A 25887-nucleotide genomic window follows, 5' to 3' on the forward strand; every position below is an offset into this window, starting at 1 on the left:
GGTTTAAGTCTAAGTTTTAGTGCAACCAAATTCAAAAACCAGTCTATTGTGAATGATCACTGGAAATATGTTACAAAATTTCAGTCATCCGTTAAAATCATATGAGCATTTATTTAATTTACTAATAAATGCAAATAAGCAAATAAATAAACTAATTTAAATATATATTCATTTTGTTTTCTTTTATATATGTTGAGGCTAGTTGAGTTGAGTCAGTGCACCTGAGCACTTTTACTCTCTATTAACTGCGAGGTTTCTTCAAAACCCCTCTTTGCGCCTTGACTAGATTATTGCTCCGATCTGCATACCTCCCCGAGGAGCCTGTAACTATTCTGAGATTTGATAACGCGGTGTTGGTAATTCTGTCAGTTTTGGCTCTATCAGGGCTCTATCCTTTATGTATTTTGTGATAGGATCAATCTTGAGGTCCCTGAGGATGTCATTCGTTCTAATGTATTTTGGTACTTTGAAAAATCTTCTCAGAGTCTTTTATTTAAACTAATTAATTTTCAGTGTTTAGAATTTTTATCGTTTGTAGTGTACACAACACAACCAAAAACATATGTCAAAAAAGCATTTAACATATTTTAAAAGTGATGTCAACTTTTTTCAACCAGACTTAATGTTATTTTTTACAACTCTGAAAGAAAAAATAACGCCTATTCTTGTTAAAAGAATGCACCTATTGTATATTTAAGTTTTACGTTCAATATTATAAGTATTCTCAATCTAAGAACAATCCTTACCTTATGATTGGTATAAGGTAATTAAGTTAAATATTGAATATGTTACACTGTATTAGAGGTATCCATATGAAAAACTGTACGTAAAAAAATTATATCATTATCTAATTACATTTCATCTAAGCTGAGCATAAGCATTTAGCCTTGGGTTGATGCCTACTCCTTGGCCGTAAAACATAGATTCGCATAAATTGGGTGCAGAGTTCTTGTTAGGTTTCCCTGGTTATTCAGAATACAAGAAAACGGTAAAAGTATTAAAATTGTTGGGATAAACTAGAAAGTTGAAGGTAATATTAAAAAAACTTAGTGTCTGTCTGTACTTAAGCTATCTAAGCGCACATTTGAATTACCGCTAAATCGTAAACAAAAATGAAACACATGTCGCAATGTCCTGAAATAAAATCAGACCTATTTTATTTGCTGTATAGCTTAGTTTTTTGGAATTTCCAAGAGATGGCATGAATTTTGTACTAAATATATTTTTACAATGACTGCGTTTTTACTGCATATCAAATTTTAATATTATTACATATATGTATATATATAAGAATATGTCATTTGTGGAAGTGCAAACAATATATGGTCTATTGCGAATTTCCTACCAACAAAACAGCATTTGCGAAAGGCATTATGTTATTGCTTTAATCAAAAGAAAAAAGTTGCTGAAAATGTTCGTCTACTTTAAGAAATTTATGGCGATCATACATAAATTCAACAGACTTGTTGAATTTAAACGGTTCCAAAGTGACGATTTTGATGTTAGCGGCTAAGGACGTTTTGGATAGCCAAAAATTCGAAGTTGAAGAATTAAAAGCATTTGCTAAGAAATATTCAGCTTAATTAAAAAGAACTTATGGAATAGTTATATGTCGATTAAACCCATAAGCCCAACATTTATATGGTAATCAAAGAGAAGGAGAATGATTATCATATGAACTGACTGAGCCAATATTGAAAATCACTTAATAGCTTGCAATTCTTTACTTACAACACACCGAACATGGCTATTTTTATATTTAATTGTGATTGATAATGAAAAATGGGTTTATTACAACCACTCTAAACGCAAAAAATTATGGATTCATCCAGGCAAACGATTTATATGTATAACAAAATGACAACAAAGGATTTATGGAAATGAGGTTCTGTTGTGCACTTGGTGGAATCAGAAAATAGCGGTATGTTACGTTAAAGCCAAAGGAAACGATTATTACAGAACGTTCCCAACCACAATTGATAGATTTGATCCATACATTGAACAAAAAAGTCTCATTTTTGTAAAAGTCGCAAGATAAGTAAAACATGCATCGGAATCCTTAAATGTGTAGTACTATCGCATGGTCACGACTTACCAGATTGTTCTCGATTAGATTACTTTTCGTTCTGGTTAATTCAAAGCTCTATTTAAAACCAGGACTTCAAAACTTACGAAAAAATCAAAAAATGGTTCAATGAATGAATCGCATCCATAAATTGCCCTTAAATAATTTTAATTAAAAAAAAAATTATTAGTTAAGTTATATACCCAATAATAATGTAAAATTCTATAAAGGTTATAAAATTTTTGTCAACCAGTTAGGTTAGGTTATGCTGGCGATACCAGATCGGAGTTTTATTTCTATCAATAGTATGCATAACTCAGAATGCACGTGTTATTAGCTTAAGATTTCTAAAAATTTGAACTCATTAAATTTATACAGATGTGATGACGCGATAATATTTTGTTTGGGTTCTGTTAGACGGCGAAATAAAACGGTAGAATTCGAATCATTAAATTTTATTTTCTTACTTTTATGTTAAATTTTATTTATTACTTGAGTACAATTTGTCCGGCAGGCGCGTTATTCCTTAGTACTGACATTGTACAACATTGTTTCAAACAAGTTTTGAAACTTGTTTCCTTTAAAATACAAAATATTATAAAAGCCAAGACATTAGAGCAATTTCAACAATGCCTACCTCGTCATCATAGACGTTTCTTAAATTGTTTACTGTATACTGACATGTGATACCTGGCCACTCTGGATAGCTCCGCCATAATTTTTAACTCAACCTTACTTTGTTTTTCAAAAAAAAAACAAAAAGGTTTTGGTTTCCAGACTTACTGCACCTTTGCATTTTTACGTACCCTTATCTTCAATATAACATAAACACATCCACACACACAAACATCATGTACACAGACTTTAGGTCAACACAATTACTGGTAGTCCTTTGTTGTATTTGTGAACGAGACTAATACCTATATAGTACACAGTAATCTTGTAGTTAGCAATATTTATAATGTCCAATCTCCAACAGTATGCCAAGATGATTACTAGTGTGAGAAAAATAAACAACATCTGACTAAGTGATAATAATCGATTTTTTATGCTTGGCGTAATACTTATGTCATATAAGTTCCAGATAAGAGGTTTCAATAACCTATCCTTATGTTTTCATTTAAAAATAATAATGTTAATAGAATTCATAGTTCTCCATCTTTATTTGGTTGAAAAACTTAAAAATATAAGGGCGGAAACTGGTCTATACAAACATAAAAAACAATCGAACTTTTTATTACATATATGACCACTAACACTATCTTTTGTTAGTGGAGCCACAAATCAATCCAATAGCGAACACAACGTATTTTGCTTCGGCAAAACCATATCGAGAAACTCAAATCAAAAAAATTAATATCGGTCTTATTCAAATATATGAAGTTTGTAGATGAGGTCATTAAGTATGTTTATAAACACCATGTTGTTTAATCATTAATTATATTTTATATTTTAATATATACAATTATATACATGTTTAAGTATATACTATAACATATACCTATAACTAAATCATATAGAATACAATTATTATTATATTTTTATACAACACGATTTGTTTAGCAAAAGTCCGATTTTTTTCGTATTAGAAATCAAGTCCCAACAATTAAAAACAATCACTATTTATTTCAGCTAATGTTGTTGAATAATTTTAAGCTCAATTACATTCATACATTAATAGTATGCATCAGGATTGCAAAATATCTATTCAATTTAATAGATTAAGAAGTTATAAATATTTTGTTAACGTATGTATTAATATTAAGTTGTATTTTAGTGCAAAGAGTATTTTACGTATTGAGTTCTAGTTTCTAGTTATAAGCTCTGATTAGAATTCACTATAATGTTGAACTAAATTCAAATTTCGTATCTGGCAATACTATTAATATTAAGAAAAATCCAGCACGTTTTTTCATTCGTAGAATAGATACTGAAGAATGAAGACGAAGAGAACACGAGGCACTCGTCAGAAAGCTGCTCCGAATGCAGTGACCGAGGAAGTGTATGTTGTAGAAAGCATCTGTGGAAAACGCGTTTCTAATGGTACAATAGAGTACCAATTAAAATGGCTGGGTTTCAGTGATGGTGATAACACTTGGGAGCCAATAAATAATTTGGATTGCAAGGACTTGATTCAAAAATATGAGATGCAGTTGGTTTCAGATAGAGCTTCGTTTCGTCAGAAGGATACAATTGATGGTCCTTTAAGCTCAGGTGACCGAAAGCGTAAAGCAAATATCCCGGAAGCAACTACAGATATTCTGACGACCAAATTTGAGCATGCTCACAGTCCAGAGTTTTCATTCAAGTTAAATTTTCAAAGAATAACTCACAACATGTTGGCAAGAAGCTGAATGTTGGTTGCGAGTCATTCATGGATTTTCACTCTTTCTCTCTTTTCTCTCAAAATTGAAAGTCTACACCGCATGTGCTGGGTTTCTAAAGGAACAATACACAAATGAAATACAGGGTTTCTTTTAAAATACAAAACAAAACACGAGACATTAGAGCAATTTTAAGAGATTCCGACGTGTTCTTACCTAAACAATTCAATATATGGCGTTGATGTCTGTAAATTTTTGTTTTGAATATTGATCCATTTTTGAATCTAATCATTACTGCTGATGGACTGTATTGCTCGTCTTGGAGAATACTTCGAAAAACAATAAAACCATTTTCACTGATTAACTATAGTGTTTTCATTGTTAGGCGCAAAACTTAAAAGGTAGCCCTCATATCAAAATTAACTTAACCAGTATTTTGCTATAACTTTTTTCTTGAATCAGAAGTTTTATGAGCATTGAATTAAGCTACTTTCAGAAAGATGTCAGGTTGATAGATAGTAATATGTAACTATATAAGAGAACGGTTTGCATGATTTTATTACACTCCAGAAGGTAGTGTTACTTTATTTCAGGTACTTATTTGCAATATTTACATTTAATGTTTCAACTATTCATATGTTCGAACGCGATGTTTTCGATTCGAAAAGCTCACTAATGCCATTATTAATTTTACTTTAATGTTTCGTTATTAACGATTATAACTAATAATTATTTCAAATTAACTACAAAAAAAGGTCAAAAAAAAAGTATAAATTTAGTTTTTAAAAATTTAAAAAATTTTTTTTTTGTTTCTTGAAAATTTCTTGTATTTCTACTAAGAGTGGATATGGCGTGGCGCGGTGATTAATGACTGCAATAATGCTGAAAACTGTAAAACGCAATGAATCTCTTCGCCCAGCTACTTTTGTATCCATTTAACACTTAAAATGCTGCATTTCTGCAGGCAATGATTTTCTTAAATATTTTATACTATTTTTAACGTTTTTAACATATTTAACAAAAGCAAAAGTTGTACGAGTATAAATGCCGCAGCTGCCATGCTCGTATCTACAGCGGCAGTAGGAGCAGAAGAAGAAGCAGAGTTCAGAAGAGGAGCTTAAATTCGTTGAGATACACAAATTAAATATAAAATATGCACTTTTAAAAAACCATTTCAAAGTTAAAACATTGTAAATGTGTTGATCGCTTAAAAGCAAGCCATCGTGTATCTTGTATCTTGTATCTTATAGCTGATATGTTAGTGCAAATGATTGCATGTGTTTGTTAGTGTGTGTGAAATTAATGCTGCCATATATGCTGCAATAGCACTTCAATAATTTAGCTACAAATAGCAGTTTTAAAATGTTGTACTTTTGGTACTTCTTGTTAAAATCTTTTCTTTTTGGGAATACTTTTTCTTGCATTGCTTCTTAAACGCCGGAAAATGGACTATAAATTAGAATCTTGACATGCACAATGTGTATCTTTGCTAATTTTTAAGTGCTCTCTCATGCAATACATTTCTCTTTATATGCACTTGCACTAAATTCACTGAATTGTTGTTGGAGGGCAAGTGATTATAAAAGAAAACTTTTATCTTCAGGAAGTTACAATAGAACTTATGTCAGTAGAAGCCAGTATAGTTTTATTGGATTTGATAATTTTTTTTTTACTAAAATAAAGTTACATTTTTTTTAGAAACAATTCTTAGATGTATATGCTGTACTGTTTACATCTTAACTATAAAACAGATGATTTAAGAGACAAAAATACTACATTATCTTTGGACTATATATAAATCTATATTAGGCTTTTTCTTTTGTAAGCATGTCGCAAAAGAACAAATAGAATAAGCACTACTTTCGATGGCAACTCTGGACAAAATGGAGATTTTGTTAGACTTGTATGTGCAAAACACTTATTACATTGTTATAAGTGAATAATAATGCATAATAATTCTTTTGTAATGATTCTCTTTTGAATAATAATTCTTTGCAATTATTGATGAAAAATTTTTTTTACATGATTGTGAATTAAATATATTTTTTAACGTATTTGTTACGAATAATGACGACACGAAATACAAATAATTAACAAAATCATTCGTTGATAGTTAACTGGAAATTTTCTACGTACTTTCAAAAGTCGTTCACAATAGACGAATTTTTAGTCTTGGTAACTTTTCAATAATTCAGTACTGTAGGAATCCGGTACTTGACCCAGTTCCTATACTGAATTTGGTACTTGAACCAACTTAAGTATGTCCAAATAATATTCGTAAGTAACAAGGCACTTTAACCTATTTGCTTTTAAGTTGTAATAAGCACTTGAACCAATTAAATTCAATGAATTCTGGAATTGAATTGTTTTTTATTATTCAAAATTTAGGCTTTTATACAGATTTGGCAAGGTGTAGATACATACAATTCCCACGATAAAGCCCTATACCTCAAGCTGCATTAAAGTAGCGATTAAATATCGCTCAGCTTAGTCGTGGGCACGGTCACAGTTGTATGCATTTTACGAATAACAAGTATGGAATATTACTTGCGTGATTTTCTTAGCAACCTGGTACATGCTTATAAAGTTAATTTCTTTCAACCTTGAACTAAGTCCATATACCAGCTTGCTTTACAAACGTAATTATTATTTTAATAATTATAATACTGACCTTGCACAAACGAATTTTCATTCCTCATAATGTTCTGTATTAAAATATTGCACATGGCAAATGCATGGCTTGTCTTTAGTTTCATATGGCGAGCAAAGTGTGCTCGTGTGATATATGAATGTTGTTGTTGTTTTTGAGAAATGTTGATATCTTAACCCAACGTTCAAAGCTAAGACACCAAGTTATGAACATTATGAAAATAAAAATTGGCTTTGACAACAAAATAAAATACTAGAATAAATCTAATTAAATTAAAACAAATGATTTGTAGTATATTATATTGATCAAAATAATAGAATAAATCTAATTAAATAAAAATTACTGATTCGTAGTATGTTGATCATTATTATGTCCAAATTGGACAGCAAACTGCTTATTAGTTAAGCGGTTTCAAAAGGGTTGGACTAAATAACCCTGCAGTGTTATTATTATTATTATTTGTTATTATTATTATTTGAAAATTGGTTGTGCACTGCGACCTAAAAGACCTATTATGCCCATTAGTTAGATTGGAGTGTTTCTCCAAGTCTGATTTTTTTAATGAAAAACTGTATAGATCCTATCTTTCTTAGTCTTCAATCCTTATGATGTGTTGTTATGATGTAAATCCTTAGATGTTTCTTCCACCTATGCACTAGTGCCCCAAGCACATTGTATGCAGTTTTTCTCTCTTTTCTATGCGAATTCTACAATCTGAATTGGATTGAATTCCTAATTTCGTTAGGTGATTATTCAATCTATAGTGACAGGTTATAATTATTTTTTGATTGTTCTGTGCAATCTTTGAAACGGTTGTAACTCCCTAAAAGTGTTTACGATTGTGATAGCTTTGGTGGCCTTTCTCATGAATGATCATAAGAATGGATAGAGTTCTTTTGCCAAGACCACAGAAAGGCTCTGGACCAGTTTATCTTCCTGCAAGTTTGTCTGGCATTTCATTGCCAGTATGCACCGGAATCCATATCAAGTACACCTGATTGTTCCAGCCGAGTATGTTCAACTTGTCAATACACTCCCATAACAGTTTGGATGTTACCTGGTAGGAAATGAGTGCTATTATAGCTGCCTGGCTGTTATATTTAAATCTCTATAATATCTATATATAAATCTCATTCTATGTATAAAGAGGATTCAAAATGATACACACACACAAAAAATAAATCAAATAATCACTCAAATATTTGCTTATTTCAAAATAGTGCTAATGCCAACGGTTGGCTCAATTCTTTATAAACTTTTTGTAGACTGATTGAGATGTGGCCCTCAACTGCTATTATAAATTGTATTTTATATTTCTTAGTATAGACTCAGAACTATCTTACTAAAATTGTAACAATGTTGACTTGTAATAGCAAAAAGCATTTCTACTTTTAAGTTAATTTAAGGTGATCTGACTTTTGTCAGGATATCTGTTTTAATGACATGTGTTCCTTTCATAGATTTTTAAATATTTTATTTATATTGTATATTAATTTCAATGTGCTTTATATGCTTTCAATAGTATAAAATTTAAATATTTTTGTAAATTGATTTCTGACATACTATAGTTGTGCATTTAATCCTAAATGAACACCGATACAAAATACTTCATAAATAATTTTAGTGCCGTAAATCCTCGTCAGCATTGTTTTTCAATATGAATTGCATATATCCCGAAGCAATTTAAGTGCTAAAAGATACATTTTAAAAAAGTTCAAAATATTTATTTCAGCTGTTTGTTGGCCGAATTAATATTGTATTGCATATTAGATTAACTGGAATTGACAGGGTACAAAAGTATCCAAACGAATGAAACAAAATGAAAAAATCAAATAAAAATTTGCTTGCAGATAAATACCTGCCTTTCTATGCGAATTTATTATTTTTGCTTCACTTCGGTTTAGCAAATTTCAATTCGTATATATTAGGTCTCGTCAACTAAACTTTGACACTTGAATGATTAATGACCACCCGCTTTTTTTTAACTATTGGAGTATTTTTATGGATGCCATATATTATGTATATGAACGACATACATACATCATATGAATAAGCAAAAACTGTAAACACTTCAAATCCTTCCTAGCTGGCATGGAATGCGGATAAATCTGTTAATTAAAGTTCAAAATATGGATTTAAAAGTTAAACAAATTTTCTAAATATTCCAAAAAATTTAAAAATTATAATCACAACATAATAATGATAACGTTAATAATTAATTCGTCTTTATGACGAAAAAAAAGTTAGACGGATTCGAATAGCAAAGAATAGGCATGAATAAAAATTCAGTTAATTTATTGAAATTTGGCAATCTTACAACGTTGTTGCGAGTGGTGTTAGGAAATATTTGAATTTCTTTTTAATTAGTTTATAGTACGTATATAATTTCATTAAGTAAACTAAATTTTTGTTCTTGTCTTTTCTTTGCTATTCGAATTGCTGATAATATTAATTTTTTTCTTATTGTAAATTTTATTGTCTGATTTTATTTATGAAATTTACTAGTTCTTGGTAGCCATTATTTGTTATTACTTTATATCTTTGTTCGCTTTGCATTATCTAAGATAATGAAAATATTTTATAACATGTTTGTGAAACATATTTTCATCTACTTGTCATATTCAATTGATCAAAAAATTCCTTAAATTAAAAGTTTTATAAATGGGTAATCCTTAAACAAGCAAAAGGGTCTTTCCCCTCATTACCTTTGATTTTGACGAAATTTTTTTATAAACTTTTTTAAAACAATAATAGAATATCTCAAAAAAAAATTCTTATAATGTTTTTTCCATGACAAACGAATCCATGAGCTTTGTGAATTCGCATTTCAGATCAGTTTTTTAATGGCCATATCCCAGGATTGGTATATGACTGAGACCTCTTTAAATATTTTTGAAATAGTTTGTGCAAATAAAATTGTTTTTATTATGTTGAGGCTAGTTGAGTCAGTGCACCTGAGCACTTTAACTCTCTATTAACTGCGAGGTTTCTTCAAAACCCCTCTTTGCGTCTTGACTAGATTATTGTTTATCACTGCATCAGACTAAGTAATAATTGACCTCCGATCTGCATACCTCCGCGATGAGCCTGTAACTATTCTGAGATTTGATAACGCGGTGTTGGTAAGTCTGTCAGTTTTGGTAAATAGGCTCTATTCAGGGCTCTATCCTTTTTGTATTTTGTGATGGGATCAATTTTGAGGTCATTCGTTCTAATGTATTTTGGTACATTGAAAAGTCTTCTCAGAGTCTGGCTTTGTGCAATTTCTAGTTGACGAATAGTAGTGTTTGAAGCTTTGCTAAACGCTGCACATCCATATATGTTTCTGTTTGAATACTAATATTAACCATTAATTTATCAATATACATATTGAAAATTTACATTTTTGATTTTTAATTTAGATTTGTCATGAAACTTTAACAAAAAACTAAAATTTTTTTGACGGCATCATGTTTCGAAGTAGTTTTAAAATATTATTTTGTCTTGTACCATGTGTGAAAAATTTTTAATTTTCGAAAAATATGTTGCAAAAAGATAAATTTTTTATTTTTGATTCGGATTTACTATTAAAATGTTCAGAATTATTTTAGATTCTGGAATATTTTTAAAAAATTATTTAACGTGTTAAATTATTCTAAATAATACTCCACTAAAAATATTAATATGTTGTTTCTTATTCTAATTATCTCTAGATTTATTAGAAGAAGTTATTCTAAAATGAGAACAGATTAAAAGAAAGTTTTCTAACATATATGGTCATCATGATATCTAATAGTTGGGACCACATTGGATAACAAAGTTGCACTTAAAATTTACTCTAAACTCAATAGAATGTCATACTTTGCAAACATAATTCTGAGAAAAATGGGAAATAGGAATTTAAAAAAAATTTTATTCAAAGTATTGGCCATTGCTTTCTACACATTTTGACCACCTTTCTGGCAATTTGTGGATACCACGCCAAAAAAATTGTTCGTCTTTTAAAGCAAACCAACCAGACACCCAATTTTCGACCTCCTCGTAGGAATCAAAGTGCTGCTCAGCCAATGCGTGTCCCATCGATGAAAACAAATGGTAGTCGGAAGGAGCCAAGTCTGGTGAATACGGTGGGTGGGGTAGCAGCTCCCAGCCAAGTGTTTTGATTGCATCCTGAAGCCGTTTTGCTTTGTGTGCAGGTGCATTGTCATGGAGCAGAATTACCTTGCCGTGTCTTCTGGCCCATTCTGGTCGTTTCTCGATCAATGCATGGTTCAAATTTATCATTTGTTGTTCATAGTGACCAGCATTGACGGTTTCACCAGGTTTTAGGAGCTCGTGGTACACCACACCTTTCTGGTCCCACCAAACACACAGCATTGTCTTCTTGCCGAATCGATCTGGTTTTGCAGTCGATGTTGATGGTTGTCCCGGATTAACCCATGATTTTTTCCTTTTAGGATTCTTAAAATAAATCCATTTTTCATCGCCAGTAACAATCCGATGCAAAACCGATTTTCTTTCGTGTCTTTGAAGCAAAATTTCACAAGTGTTTTTTCGGTTTTCCATCTGTCTTTAATTCAATTCATGTGGCACCCATTTTCCACACTTTTGGATCTTTCCCATAGCTTTTAAACGGTCAGAAATTGTTTGTTGTGCAACATTTAACATTTCTGCCATTTGCTTTTGACCCAAAGTGTCATCTCCATCTAATATCGTTTGCAATTCGGCGTCTTCAAACTTTTTTGGCGGTCTTCCACGTTCTTCATTTCTCACATCAAAATCATTATTTCTGAACCGTTGAAACCATCTTTTGCATGTTGCTTTTGATAGAGCATGATCACCATATGCCTCGACAAGCATTCGATGCGACTCTGCACCACTTTTCTTCAAATGAAAACAAAAAATTAATGCTTTCCGCAAATTGTCACTTTCTGATACAAAATTCGACATTTTTAACACGATGAAAAAGTATGATGTTGTCTGTTCAATGACTTGATGTATACTAAATATATTTCACACATGTCATAACAAACAAACAAAAAGAAATAAAGGCTCGTTCATAACAACAACATAAATGTACACCTGGTATAAGCAGCCCATCCATATGTCAAACAAAAATAGAAACTGCGGCGAATTCGAAATATACAATATTCTGCTTTAGAAAAGGTTGATGTGAGTAATAATACATTCACACTCTCTCATATAATCACTTATTAATTTATACTAAGTACGAACACACCTTAATTTCGCAAAAATCTTAATTTTATCTTCCCTTTAGTGAAATTAAATTGTTTTTTCAATACAAAATTCAGTTTCAAGGTTAGAACGAAATTAAGGATATTAAGAAAAATTTCAAAAACAAATATGCGTAAGATAAATTTTAAGCAAAAGATATAGTTGAGATAACGAAAAAGTGACATTTTTTTAAAATAAATGTCAGTGACAGTTGATTTTAATGAAACCGGAAATATGTTTTAAAATATATTTAATTTTTTTGTGTTATATATTATTAAGTGAAATTTATAAGTGTATAAAAGTTCTATCAGCTGCAGAAATGAGCTCATTATAATGTGAACGTTTCCTCATTAATATAATATTATGTTCAAACAGCCAAATTTCTTTAATTTTGTAAAAATTAAATTAAGTTAATTTCGAAACTGTTCATACTTTCCCAAATTAAAGAATCATACGTTTTTTGTACACAAATCGAATGTTAAAAATTACACGATCCAAACATCATTTGTATGTGGAAAATTCAATAGTTTTATTGGCTTTAGTAGATTTCTGGTATGTGAATTACTATTTTCTCTTTATTTTAAATTAATAAAAGTTACAGTTCTTTAAAAATTTGCACTACTTTTAAAATATTTCGCGGTTTTTTTTAAAAACAACTGTCACTAACATTTATTTTAAAAAAAATTTCCTTTTTTCGTTATCTCAACTTTATCTTTTGCTAAAAATTTATTTTACAAATAGTTACATTTGAAATGTCCCCTAATTTCAGCCTACGTTTCAACGAAATTAAGATCATTTTTCTTAATCTGTTCGTAAATAATTTTTTTATTTTAAATTAACATAAAATATATTATACATATATCATTTTTTATATATTTTATGTATATTAATTAAATTTTTTTTATTGTACTTGCTTGACAATCATTTATTTACATGTAATTGCTTTTAAATATATATATGCACTTGTATTGATTTTGCCATCTTTAAAAAAATTTCAAGTAGTTGGCTACACTTTTCGCCGTGTGCTATAAATTTGTGTCAATTTTTAGTTGCTGTTGGTAGGCAGGAAAAAAGAGGCGATTATTTGTAAAAATCTGTATAAAACTTTAAAAGTGCAAATTATTACAAAAAAAAAAAGAAATAAATAAATAAACATTAAATCCGTAACTTTTTAAATATTGATTTAATTATAATTTAAGTTCTAAAATGTATTACAATTATTACATTACTAAAACGAGACGTAGCAGCCGCTTAGTGTAAGAATTATTTTCTTAATTAAATTATTTAAAACAAAAAAAACAAAAAACATCTACAAATCAATAGTGCAAAATGAATATAATAAATTTAAATAAATATACTTAATAATACCAATAGTTAATAATGAAATGAAAACTAATAATAATTTTAATAGTTGAAAAGACGATTACACATTTTACTCTTTCTCTCTTACTATTTCTCTATTTAGTTCCTTTATCCCCAACTGTTGGGGGCGACAACATATAGCATCTTCATTTGTACATATTTTCCTTTGTCCTAATTTCTGTGCTTGAACTCAGAAACAGAAACAGAAACGTGTAAAAGTGTTCGAGTAGAGATCAGATGAAGTTGAAAATGTACCTAAACTTTTCATTATGTCACAACTGACAAAAGACTTGACATACTTAGTACCACAAACTGTGCGGTACCGTTGCAGTGTTGTTGTTATTGTAATAAGCTAAGGTTTGTTGCCTTTTTGTACTGTTAAGTGTTTCTTTTTTATGAGTATTTTACGTACACATATGCTGACTCACAATATCAAAGGAGACTGCCGTGATTTTTGGCAAGCAGACACAGTGCTGTGACACAAGGCGATCGGTTGTCGTCGTGGAAAATCGAATTGCAATTTAACATCTGATTTTACATTGATTAAAACAAATTAAAATCAATTGTAAAATTTCAGTAAATATAAATGAATAAATTGTGTAAATATTGTAAAACGCATAGAGTGTTTGATTGGGCTTAATTAAATGTGTGTTGTACAAGCCATGATACGTGTGAGTGTGTGTGTGTGTGTGGTTTCGCTATTCAGGAAGTTAAGAGTCGGAACAACTGCAGTTAATACTGAATTTTATAAAAAGTATAAAAAAAATAATGAAGTAAAAAATTAAAATAAAACTAATTGCATTAATTACCGGAAAATTATTTTTATTTAAATCTAACCACTTGTTTTCCATTAAGAAACTATAGTACCCATAGATTGGGTCATTTATACACATTCAGTGTAAGAGTGTAACCATTACTATATGATTTCCATAGAGGAAATTTCAATAGTCCTTAATAGTCCAAAAAAGACAGATGAGCGTTATCGAGCGTTATACATGTATCTATATTTGGAGTACATTCTTAGTAGTGAATATATGCGAATCTACATTGTTATTAAAACCTTTGTTGTCTCCCAGCTTCTCCGATATTGGGCCATTTATGGGTATTCAATATATGTTGCTATTCCTGATGCTAGATAAAAGGCATCACAAAGTGACTTTATTTTTTAAAGTTCAAAGGTAAAAGAGTCTATTTGATAAACTAGCCCAGAGTGATTCCCTTGTAGGAAAATTGAATAGTACTTATAGACTAAAGTGTTACCGGGATGTGTATTCATATTTAAAGCGCAGATGAAGGTTAATTTTTAAAACCACCATATATAAACTACAAACCAAATGGTAGTGAATATATTTGAATCTATAATTTTATAAAAATCTAACCAATTTTGTTCCCTAGTTGCTTACGGAAGTACTCACATATTGTGCTATTAATGAACATTAAATGTATGTAACTATTATTGTTAGTAGACAAGAGGTGACATAAAAGCAGAGTGAAAGTCTATTTAATAAACATTAATCATGAATAATAATTACAAGGGTAAACCAAATTACTATCCAGGCAATATCTTTTTGCGTGTCACTTCCGAGATGGACACCTTAATAGTATAATGCTTAGTAGTGCCATCCCATCAATATTCGTTGATCACTTCATAATCAGTAAGGTCAAATATAAATATATAAAGGAAAACAGCCCTCCATAATGATGCAGCATCCTTTTAGAGACTACGGTTGTAATGGAACAAAGTTCTTATAGGCATCTGTCTTGTACTGTCTTGTCAATTTAAATCTGCATATAGCTAAATAGTTACCTGTCACACATAAATGCGTCAATTAACAACGTGTAACCTAATTGTAGTTTCAACTTTTTCGTTGTCCCTCATCTATTTTCCTATCTCAATGCACACACTAACTTAAGTTCTATTGATCTTTGGACCCGCCCCATTGAAGTTGTTAGGTTTTTCTGCCTTGATCCTGGTTGAGTGCAGAAAACGATATAAGTGATCCAATAGGTTAATCACTGAAACAGAAAATCTCGTTTCACTTCATCTATCTTGCCGAAATTTCTAAATATTTTAGCTTATCTAGATGTATGAATTAAACTGTTATATTCTTATAATAAAATAAACATAATTTGAAATCAAAAATATCATAATTTTTCAATCTAAACATAAGCATTTTAAACAAAGTATTAATTAATTTTATTTCTTATTTCTAGATATTAAATATTTTAAGTTTGCAACGTGTTGCGTTGTAAAAACCAATGAACAATAGTATAAACACCACTTCGAAAAGTATATATTCGTCTGATGAGGAAACACCGTCTGAAACTAAGAAGAACGGAAAACCACAAACAAGCTTATTAACAACGACTGCAACAGCTCAGGTATCAAGTCAGATATATCCGAAGGACATACTCTACAGCACTGAAGAGGAAACGAAACAACAAAACAATCGTATTTTTACCAATTTATTGCGTTTCAATCTTTTAAGTGGCATATGCGGTCGTAGAAATTTTTATGGTAATATTCCGAGTAGTAATAGTGGTACGGAAGCAGCTGCAAATGGAGAGGGCACAACTAAAACTGATGTAGCAAAAACTCAAACAACAAAAGAGTTTATAATACCAGCTGCAACGGTTTTTTCGTTAGCAAAATCAAGTGCAGTAAATCAGCAATTATCAGCTAGTAAAAAGGATACGACTATAACGACAGTTAACACAACCTGTGCTACAAGTTTTATAACTAAATCCGTAAGTCCAGCATCGAGTTCTTTATTAACGAACCGACGTCCAAATTATGCTTATTTTCAACAACAAGAACTTTATTATCCACATAAATCTCAAAAAACTGGTCGAATTTCAGGCACACCACCACCAGCGGAACTGTATCAGGAATTGAACTTAGATGATTTGGAACCAAGCACCAATCAACAAGCGCAGAAACACCGTGGTTTACTAGTAACTCGTTCGTTATTTGATGTGTCAGCAACAGCGAAGCGTATAGCTAATAATAAGGATTTCAATAAAGTTGATAGTTTAGAGCAAAAAACTGCGGATGAACAAAAACCGGCTTTGTATAATCAGTTTAAGAGACGTCTGAGAACACAGTGTTGGCCACATAATAGTAGTCTAAACACTGCTACAGATTTGCGCAGCCAATATCAGCATTCATTTCCATTTTATAGTTATGCTGGCACATCCAATGATGGTGTGCCTATAGAATTTCCCCAGTTGAATGATAAGTCCAATATTTATTATCATAAGCCTAAAAAAGTAGCCACACGTTCGCTGGAAGAAGACGTTACAAGAGAGGAACCAATACCTGATTTATCGCATTTCTCAACCTATAAGGATTATATAGAAACTTCGAATAATTACTGGTTGCAGCAACAGAAAGCAGCTACTACAGACGCGAGTGGATTTGATACAACAACAGCAAATAGCTATCGTGAACTACAGCAACAAAGTTCTTTGCCAAGTTATTTGACCTCAGCACCGATACTACTAGCTGCACTTACAACTCCACAAAAGCAAGGCGCAGCAGTATTATTAAACAAAAACTATCCTTATCAACACCAAAATCCGCAACAGAATATAAAAACACAACTTTATCGCACCAAGAGTAGTAGTACAAGACCACCTTTGACAGCACAAAGTTCATTTACTGCCTCACAGAGTGTCGGCACAAATTTATCATTCTTAGCACGGCAACACTCATTCGACGATGATGAAGAGGATCTTGAGCTTCTTTGTTTAAGTGATGTCAAATCTGAAACAGATATAGCAACCAAAAGTTCTGTATCACGACAGTTGCTGTTACATACGGGTGCACGTTTAGAACGTCAACAAGAACTACATAGCGGTAGCTGCGAATCAACTCTGTCCACAGCGTCTACTGCAAATAGTGAGCGATTTACCACAGCTGTAGATGGTAGCGAGGATAGTTCAATTGTAGCACCATTTAATGTTTCCTATAATACGCTGTTCGAGAGTTCTATCCAAGAACAATCACAATATAATTACTTAGCGCCAGAACAAGAACGTCATGAATATATACCATTTAGTTATATAAAAACCACATATAGTGCTCCCATTCCAACGGCAACCGTGAAAATAACAAAACCTGCAACATTGACATCCTCAGAAAGTAATACAACAGCACTTTGTAGTGATCAGCATGTAAAGGTAATGATGCCTATGTTGAAGAAAAATCAAACACAACCACAGCAACAGCAATCGAGCACGTCCATTACATCTTCATCAAGTTCAAATAGTTTAGAAACTCATACCATACCCACACTTATGCTTGGGCAGCGCACTAATTCCGTTGAATGCTTACGTTATGATACTGAATTAGTAGATGATAGTGCAGCTGAAACAAAATTAACAAAATACTTATCAGATAGTTTATACTTAGGTGATAATCCAAATTCAACTCAAATCAAAAATATATCGAATAAATCGGTAATAGAAGCATTATCAACAAAACCCACTACAACAAATCTGTTAACCGAGCCAATTAGTTACCAAACAAACGTATTAACTGAAAGTATAACAAAAACAACAGCAACAACAACAACGAGCAACGGCTCAGCTTGTAACAATAATAATTTCTCATTACAATCGAATGTAAATATTCTAAATAATAATCATAAGAATCATAGCGGTACCACTAGAAAGAATATTTCCATACAAACAATACAAAACGATACAAAATTAATTTATAATAATAACTCAAATTCAGCAATGGTTGGCACACAGACTCAACAACAAATTCATCACTCAAATAACCATCATCACGTACATCAATTGCAACGCTCTTCACTGAGCAGTGATATAGCTTGTGTGTCTACAACAATTCATTCACCGACAATATCATCATCAAGTGCCAGTACTGGCGCAGGCAGGGAACAAGTACTTAATGATGCACAAATAGCACACAATAGACATGTTGTAGCCACATTAGCTAATGAATCTAATATAACGTACAACGACTCAAAAAGAAATTCTCAATGCACTGATCTACTCTCGCTCCATGCTAGTAAAGCTGGTAATGCAACCATAAAACACGAACAAGGTATATATTATGGATAAGTAAAGATCTTAAAATAATTTTTAGTTAATTGTAGAACTTCAAATATTATTTGAGCTATGAAAAGATTTCAATACCTTGATGTTCGAAAATGCTAGTGCTCGTGCACAGCTGTCCTTTCGATCGAAAATGCTCTAATACATTCTAACAGATCTAATTACAGATCTTAAAATAATTTTTATTTAACTTAGTTACCTTCAAATATTATTCGAGCTGTGCAAAAATTTCAATACTTTGATGTTCGAAAATGCTTCTACTCGTACACAGCTATCTTTTCGAAAATGTTCTAACACTTTATAATATATATAGTATTTAAGACTATTAAATAGGGATCGAAAATCATAATTATTTTAAAAATTTTTAAGAAAAAAGGCAGCAACTTATAGTTGACAAAATTTCTATTTAAGTTTAAAATTATTCTAACAACTGTCATCGTTAATATATATAATAATAATATATTATATAGGCCGTGTGTGAGTTTGAGTAAATTGAGGTAAAGTAAATTGAAATTTTCTACGGATTTTTTGCATTGCACTTATGTAAATATATATTTATTACTTATTGCTCTTATGTAAACATTTATTTATTTCCTTATTGCACTTGCTTATTATTTTGGGTTAAAAGTTTTCAAATTTATTTATTTATTTATTAAACATCATAAAAAATTTTCACAATGGTAACACCTAATTTACCTAATTTTTATCTAATTTTATCTAATAAGAAAAAAATACAATAAAAGGCTCGCAGAACATGTTAATCTCTTAGTAAGAAATCTCGCACATCTATCCTCTACTTCGCGCCTAAAAAGAGCTGACCGTTCAGTTATTAATTAATATTCAATAGCTTGAAGCAAAAACCGCACCTTTCTTTTAATTAATCTGATAAAGTTGAACTGCTTTCTTAATAAACCACCCAACATTCACTCCAATGAAATTTAACCCATTGATCTAAGTGAGGTGCGTAATATAAGGTGTACTTATTTTATTTTATACTATGTATAGGAAAAATTAAAATTTGTAATATGTAATTAGAGATAGGATTTTAGAATTTATTGTTGTTAGAGTAGGTGCAATGTGTTTAAATATATACATCTCGAATATTTCTTCGAATATTTGAAGGTTTCGATCCAAATGTTGGATTTCAAGTATAATCAGGCCGCCCGAATATTCAAATGTAGGGAAAATAGAGCACCTCAAGCACTAGTTATTGTGCTGCGAATTAACTTAAATTATTTTAATGTTACTTTGAAATCTTATTAATTAATTTTTTGTTATTTGATAAAAGCTTAAAGCAGAATTGCTCTTCGCGTAGCTCAAATTTCTCTGAATACTTAAGGGTTTCGATACAAATGTATTTCGATTGACTTCAAATATACTATACTTGGGTTGCTCAAGTATCATAATGTTGGGAACAAAGAACACTTTGAAGCAGTAGCTCTCTGTATGAACTTAAATTACTTTAATTTTATTTTAATTTAATATTTCAGCAACTGAGTTTTTGATGTTTAATAACAGCTTAAATTAAAATTTTGTATCTATTAGGTAATTTCAAACCAATTATTGTTTCAAACAAGCTTTGCTTAAAACAAACTTTGCCTTATAACGAATTTTATTTAAATTCCCTTAGAGTTTGATTTAAGTGAAAAGAACTGGGTATAGTAGAACTTCGCTAATATATATTAGCGATATATATTTCTACACTGTAAAGTAGAGATGTTCATAACATCTAGATTAATGAATCCAATGATTGTTTCGAATTATAAGGAACATAATGTATATTTTGCAATTTCAAATTTTGTTCGGATCACGATAGAATGCTATTTACGGAAGTTTCGGATTATTGAAGATACACTGTATTTTATATTTTATAAATATTTTCTTGCCAATTATTCAAATATAGAATAAAGCAATAACCGTTAACAATAGTAATATAAGTATTGGTTCTCCTCGTTGTGTAGTATAGAGCGCATTTATGCTTATTTTAAATAATTTATGTATTATTAGTTATTATTGATGTTATTATAATATATTCAAGTATGATATTTTTTATTATAAATCATGTATAAACTAAAGTAATATTATTGACGTATATTATATATTGTACACATTAAAAATTTTTATTTTTATATTTTTTATTTACTAAATTCTTGGATAAGTATATATAATATATATTGAATAATATTAATATTAAATATTGATTTTTAATGAAATATATTAAAAATGTTTATAATTACTTTTTAATTTCAGCATTATCACTGCCGAATATGTCTGTGAGTAGCATAAAAGCATCTGCTATTACAACTTTAGGTACAAATGGTTCATCATCTTCATCGAATAATAAAGCAAGCATTTCATCAGTATCGGGAATGTTAGTACCATGCACTTCAGGAACACCAACAACGACTGCAGTAAATATTTTAAGTACTCGAAAATCATCGAATGCAACAGCATCTCCATTGAAACAAACATCTGAAATATCACATTCAAATATTGGTGCTTTAGTGCCAATGCCAAATACACTCTCCACAGAAACGTATCCATTTCATGAACAAATCATTATGTCAGGCCAACAGAAGTGTGCATTGCAAGAGAAACCAAAAGCATTAGTTGTTTCACCACAACAGGTTATGATACTCTATATGCATAAATTAACACCATATGAACGTACAGAAATACTTGGATATCCACAAATTTATTTCATTGGAGCTAATGCAAAAAAACGTCCTGGTATTTTTGGTCCAAATAATTCAGATTATGATAATGAGCAGGGCGCTTACATACATATACCACATGATCATGTTGCTTATCGTTATGAAATGTTGAAAATAATTGGTAAAGGCAGTTTTGGACAAGTTGTCAAAGCTTATGATCACAAAACTCACGAACATGTTGCCTTAAAAATGGTGCGTAACGAGAAACGTTTCCATCGTCAAGCACAAGAAGAAATTCGAATATTACATCACCTGCGACGTCAAGACAAATACAATACTATGAACATTATTCACATGTACGATTATTTTACATTTCGAAATCATATGTGCATAACATTCGAATTGCTTAACATTAATTTATATGAATTAATCAAGAAAAACGGTTTTAAAGGATTTAGCTTACAGTTAGTACGAAAATTTGCTCATTCATTGTTGCAATGCTTGGATGCCCTTTATAAAAATGAGATAATACATTGTGATATGAAGCCTGAAAATGTTCTGCTAAAACAACAAGGACGCTCAGGCATCAAGGTGAGCTAATTATAACAGTTACTTTATAACAGTTTTCTAACAGCTTTTGTTTAAGTAGTTCTAACGGTATGTTATTGTTGTTAACGGTTTGAGGTGGGGTGGGGTGAGCGACACTTCGTTATCTTTTGTTATTAAGATTGATTTCAATCTCTTATTCTGTCTTGCTTTGACAGTCCATTAAAGACTTATACCTACCAAACAATCTTCGTCCATTAATATTAATTTCTTACTGCCAATCTTCAGTTATATACTCATATTATGCTGAAGTTTTTGTCGCTGTTATATCAAATGTACGTATTAAATGTTTGATATTTAATCGTATATATATCAGAAATAATATAAAATGATCTGACAGACTCCAAGTATTTTAAACTGATTTAATTTTACTTGTCTCAATTTGACATAAATATTTAAAAAGATAATACATAATAATAATAAATATATAATAATAATAACAAATTTTTTCTAATTTAGGTCATAGACTTTGGTTCATCTTGTTATGAAAGTCAACGTGTTTACACATATATACAATCTAGATTTTATCGTGCGCCAGAAGTTATTTTGGGTGCAAAATATGGTAGAGCAATTGATATGTGGTCATTGGGTTGTATATTAGCTGAACTATTGACTGGTCATGCATTATTTCCTGGTGAAAATGAAGGAGATCAATTGGCTTGTATTATTGAAGTATTGGACATGCCAAGTAAAACACTGTTAGCAAATGCTAAGCGTGCAAAAGCGTTCTTTAATCCCAAAGGTTATCCGCGTTATTGTACGGTACGCACAATGGCAGATGGTGTTGTTGTGTTGATTGGAGGCCAATCACGTCGTGGCAAACCACGTGGACCGCCTTGTTCCAAAAGTCTTTCTAAAGCTTTAGATGGCTGTAAGGATCCATTATTCTTGAATTTCATACGTGGCTGTTTAGAATGGGATCCAGATAAAAGATTAACTCCAGCTGAGGCACTTAAACATCCATGGTTGCGCAGGCGTTTGCCACGGCCACCAAGTAATGCAAATGGTAGCGGTAGCAGTGGTAATAATGGTATGGGTGGTAGCACAAGTGACGCCCAAACTCCTGTTTCTGGTAAATAATAAAAAAATAAAATTAATATTTTTTGCTTCTACATTGTTTATAAAAAATTTTAATTTCATAGGTAGTAATAATGCAGTAGCAAGTAGTGCAGTTACTTCATCAGCTGCTTCGTCTGTTGCTGATATTGGTAGCAATGGTGCGGGCGGCGATTGTCATACAGTGACTTCGACAGCAGGAAATAAAGGCACAACATCTTCAGCAAGTTCGGCTTCCATTTCGTCGACAACTTTGAGTGGTCAAAAGTTAGTCGATCCATTATGGGAAACATTACCAACAAGTAATGGCAATAAAACTAATCGTATATCTACGAATCTTAATATTAAAACCATTACAGCTACTACAGATTTATCTGCACCCTCAGAAAATGTAGCTGCTTCTGCTCCAGCACAAAGTTCAAATTCTTTAATTGTATCAGCAATGTCATCCTTTTTAACAAAGAATTCGAACAGATGTGGTAGTAAGTTTCAATATTTTTTTGTTTTTGCTTTTGCTATTATTTAATCATTAATTTAGTTTATATTGTTTAATATATTTTGGTGTTTATTATAATGTGAAGTAGATAAACATATTTATCCTTGATATCTTTCATCGAATTTCCCTCGTTTTTGGAATTTTCATGTATATCTTAAAGTCATACTCTGGAAAAAACTTATTTAAGGAATGTACGGGATTTCTCATATAGTTCTTAAACACATTTAGGACAAAACTGTTTTAAGGCAATTTTTAAATATTCCTTTTGCAAAAAAAGAAGAAAGGAACTTTTGGAAAGGCTATCTATTTATTAATTTTATTATTTCACTTAGATTTATTATTTTATTTAATTTTATTATTTTATTTAATTTTATTATTTTATTTAATTTTATTATTTTATTTAATTTTATTATTTTATTTAATTTAATTTGATTTTATTATTTTATTTAATTTTATCATTTTATATATTATTTTTAAATTTTAATAAGTACTTAATTTTATTATATTTTATTATTTTATTTCATTTAATTTTATTTAATTTTATTATTTATTATTTAGTTTTATCATTAATTTTTAAATTTAATTTTTTTATTTTACTTAATGTTATTACTTTGCCTTATTTTACTTAGTATCATTATTTTATTTAATGTTATTATTTTTTTTAAATTTTATTTAGTTTCATTTTTTTATTTAATGTTATTATTTTTTTTAAATTTAATTAGTTTATTTAATTTTATCATTTTATTTAATATTATTATTTTTTTAATTTCATTGTATTACTTAATTTTATTCTTTTATTTAATTTTATTAGCTTATTATTAGTTTTTTCTTGAAATAGTAACGAAAGATATATGCTTAGAATCAAATCATTTGTCTAATACATTTATAGTCATCGTATTTAAATCGTTATACATTTTATTATTTCAAATTTTTTATATTAAATCTTTCTTTTTTTAGAATAATAAATTTTTGTAAAATTATAAAATAATAATAAATTTTTGTTTTAATTTTTAGGTAATTGTCAAATTTCTTCCAATGATGGGAATAATTTCAATTCGCTTAAATATATGCCAAACTTGAGTGCATCTTCTTTAACAAATGCAACGAATCCGAACAATATAAACAATGTTGCTACTACTGATAATAATTTAACAGCCGATCTCATAAAATCTACCAAAAATATGCTTAAATGTGCAAATGAAAAATTTGAACAAAATAAAATTGCAAACAGTGGTGCTGTTAGTAGTGCAAGCGATACTGCAGTGCATACCAACAATACTAAGGAGATTTATATGAGTCAAAATCAACGAAATACGCTTCAAACGTCAACGTTGGATAAAACTTTAAACAAATCACTCAAATTAACAAGCAAGCAAATGTAGCAAAAACCATCTATTATTGTTAATCGTATGTTTTTAGAATTAGATACCATCGAAACACGGCAGTACTCTAGTACATAAAAATGTATTATGTTAACACTGCCATTCTAGAATTAGGAACATTAAACACTCAATATATTTTAATTTATATATATATGTAAATATATATATATATATACAGATTTTCTCATTTAATTTGTATTAATTTTATATGACTTCGCTTAATAACTTGTAATAGTTATTTATATATAAATATGTATATAAATGTTTTATGTAAGACTTTGTGTGCTTTTTGTCAGCTTTTAATTTATATATATAATTTTTTTTTTGTTTTATGTTAAGATGAAGATCTCACTAATATACGGTCTGTTCCGAAGAACTAAAATTAGTTAAACAATGAAAAAATGATTTTAAACTAATATCGTAAAATTAGCATTAACTTGAAAGTTTAAAGTAGCTTATTAATGAAATTAAAATAAAATTAAGCGATTTTAAGTAGAGCATAATTCATATATATATATACAACATTCAAAAAAGAAAAAAATAATTTACAATATGCAATTAAATTTAAAAATATTAAAAATTAAAAGTAAAACAAAAAAGAAGGTTCTTAGGCAATAATTGCCTATACAAATTAAATTGTTACATAAATTGGAATTGAAAAATTATAACATCATAAGGTTTATAAAATTTTCTCACAAACTATGTCTGTCCATTTGTTATTAAATATTGATTCAGTGGCAACTTGTTTATAAGTTTTCACGTATGTATCGCAGGCTAAACTGGGCCAGGGTTTTAAATATAAATAGGAACAATAAAAATTATTTGATTATATTATTATTGTTTTATTTTATAATATGAAATAAATAACAAATTAGTCTAATATACATACATGAAAGATTTAATAAAATAGATTTTTAAAACACATTTGGTTTTACAACTTTAATTATTTTTTTGAGACAGTATTTATATTTTAACAATACTTACATATATGTT

General features: G+C 29.8%; 2 protein-coding genes across 6 annotated transcripts; both read left to right on the plus strand.

Moving 5' to 3' along the window:
* The first annotated feature begins 3977 nt into the window (after nt 1–3977).
* Nucleotides 3978–4529, plus strand: LOC119682959 (heterochromatin protein 1-like). The gene has a single exon (XM_038096536.1). It carries the CDS (start codon nt 4003–4005, stop codon nt 4417–4419), a length of 417 nt encoding a protein of 138 aa, XP_037952464.1. The 5' UTR covers nt 3978–4002; the 3' UTR covers nt 4420–4529.
* An 8149-nt stretch (nt 4530–12678) lies between these two features.
* LOC119682960 (serine-rich adhesin for platelets-like) lies at nt 12679–25064 on the plus strand. 5 transcript variants are annotated; one of them, XM_038096541.1, is made up of 7 exons: nt 13288–13509; nt 15830–18689; nt 20951–21945; nt 22420–23032; nt 23103–23318; nt 23376–23498; nt 24527–25064. In XM_038096541.1, exons 2-7 carry the CDS (start codon nt 15875–15877, stop codon nt 24892–24894), a joined length of 5130 nt encoding a protein of 1709 aa, XP_037952469.1. In that variant the 5' UTR covers nt 13288–13509; nt 15830–15874; the 3' UTR covers nt 24895–25064. The 5 variants fall into 5 exon arrangements, with proteins under 5 accessions (XP_037952468.1, XP_037952469.1, XP_037952465.1 ...); XM_038096540.1 differs by lacking the exon at nt 13288–13509 and adding an exon at nt 12679–12805 and having other exon boundaries at nt 23103–23498; XM_038096537.1 differs by having other exon boundaries at nt 23103–23498.
* Nucleotides 25065–25887: the final 823 nt, after the last annotated feature.

Source organism: Teleopsis dalmanni, chromosome 2 (assembly GCF_002237135.1).
Source record: "Teleopsis dalmanni isolate 2A chromosome 2, ASM223713v2, whole genome shotgun sequence".
NCBI lineage: Eukaryota > Metazoa > Arthropoda > Insecta > Diptera > Diopsidae > Teleopsis > Teleopsis dalmanni.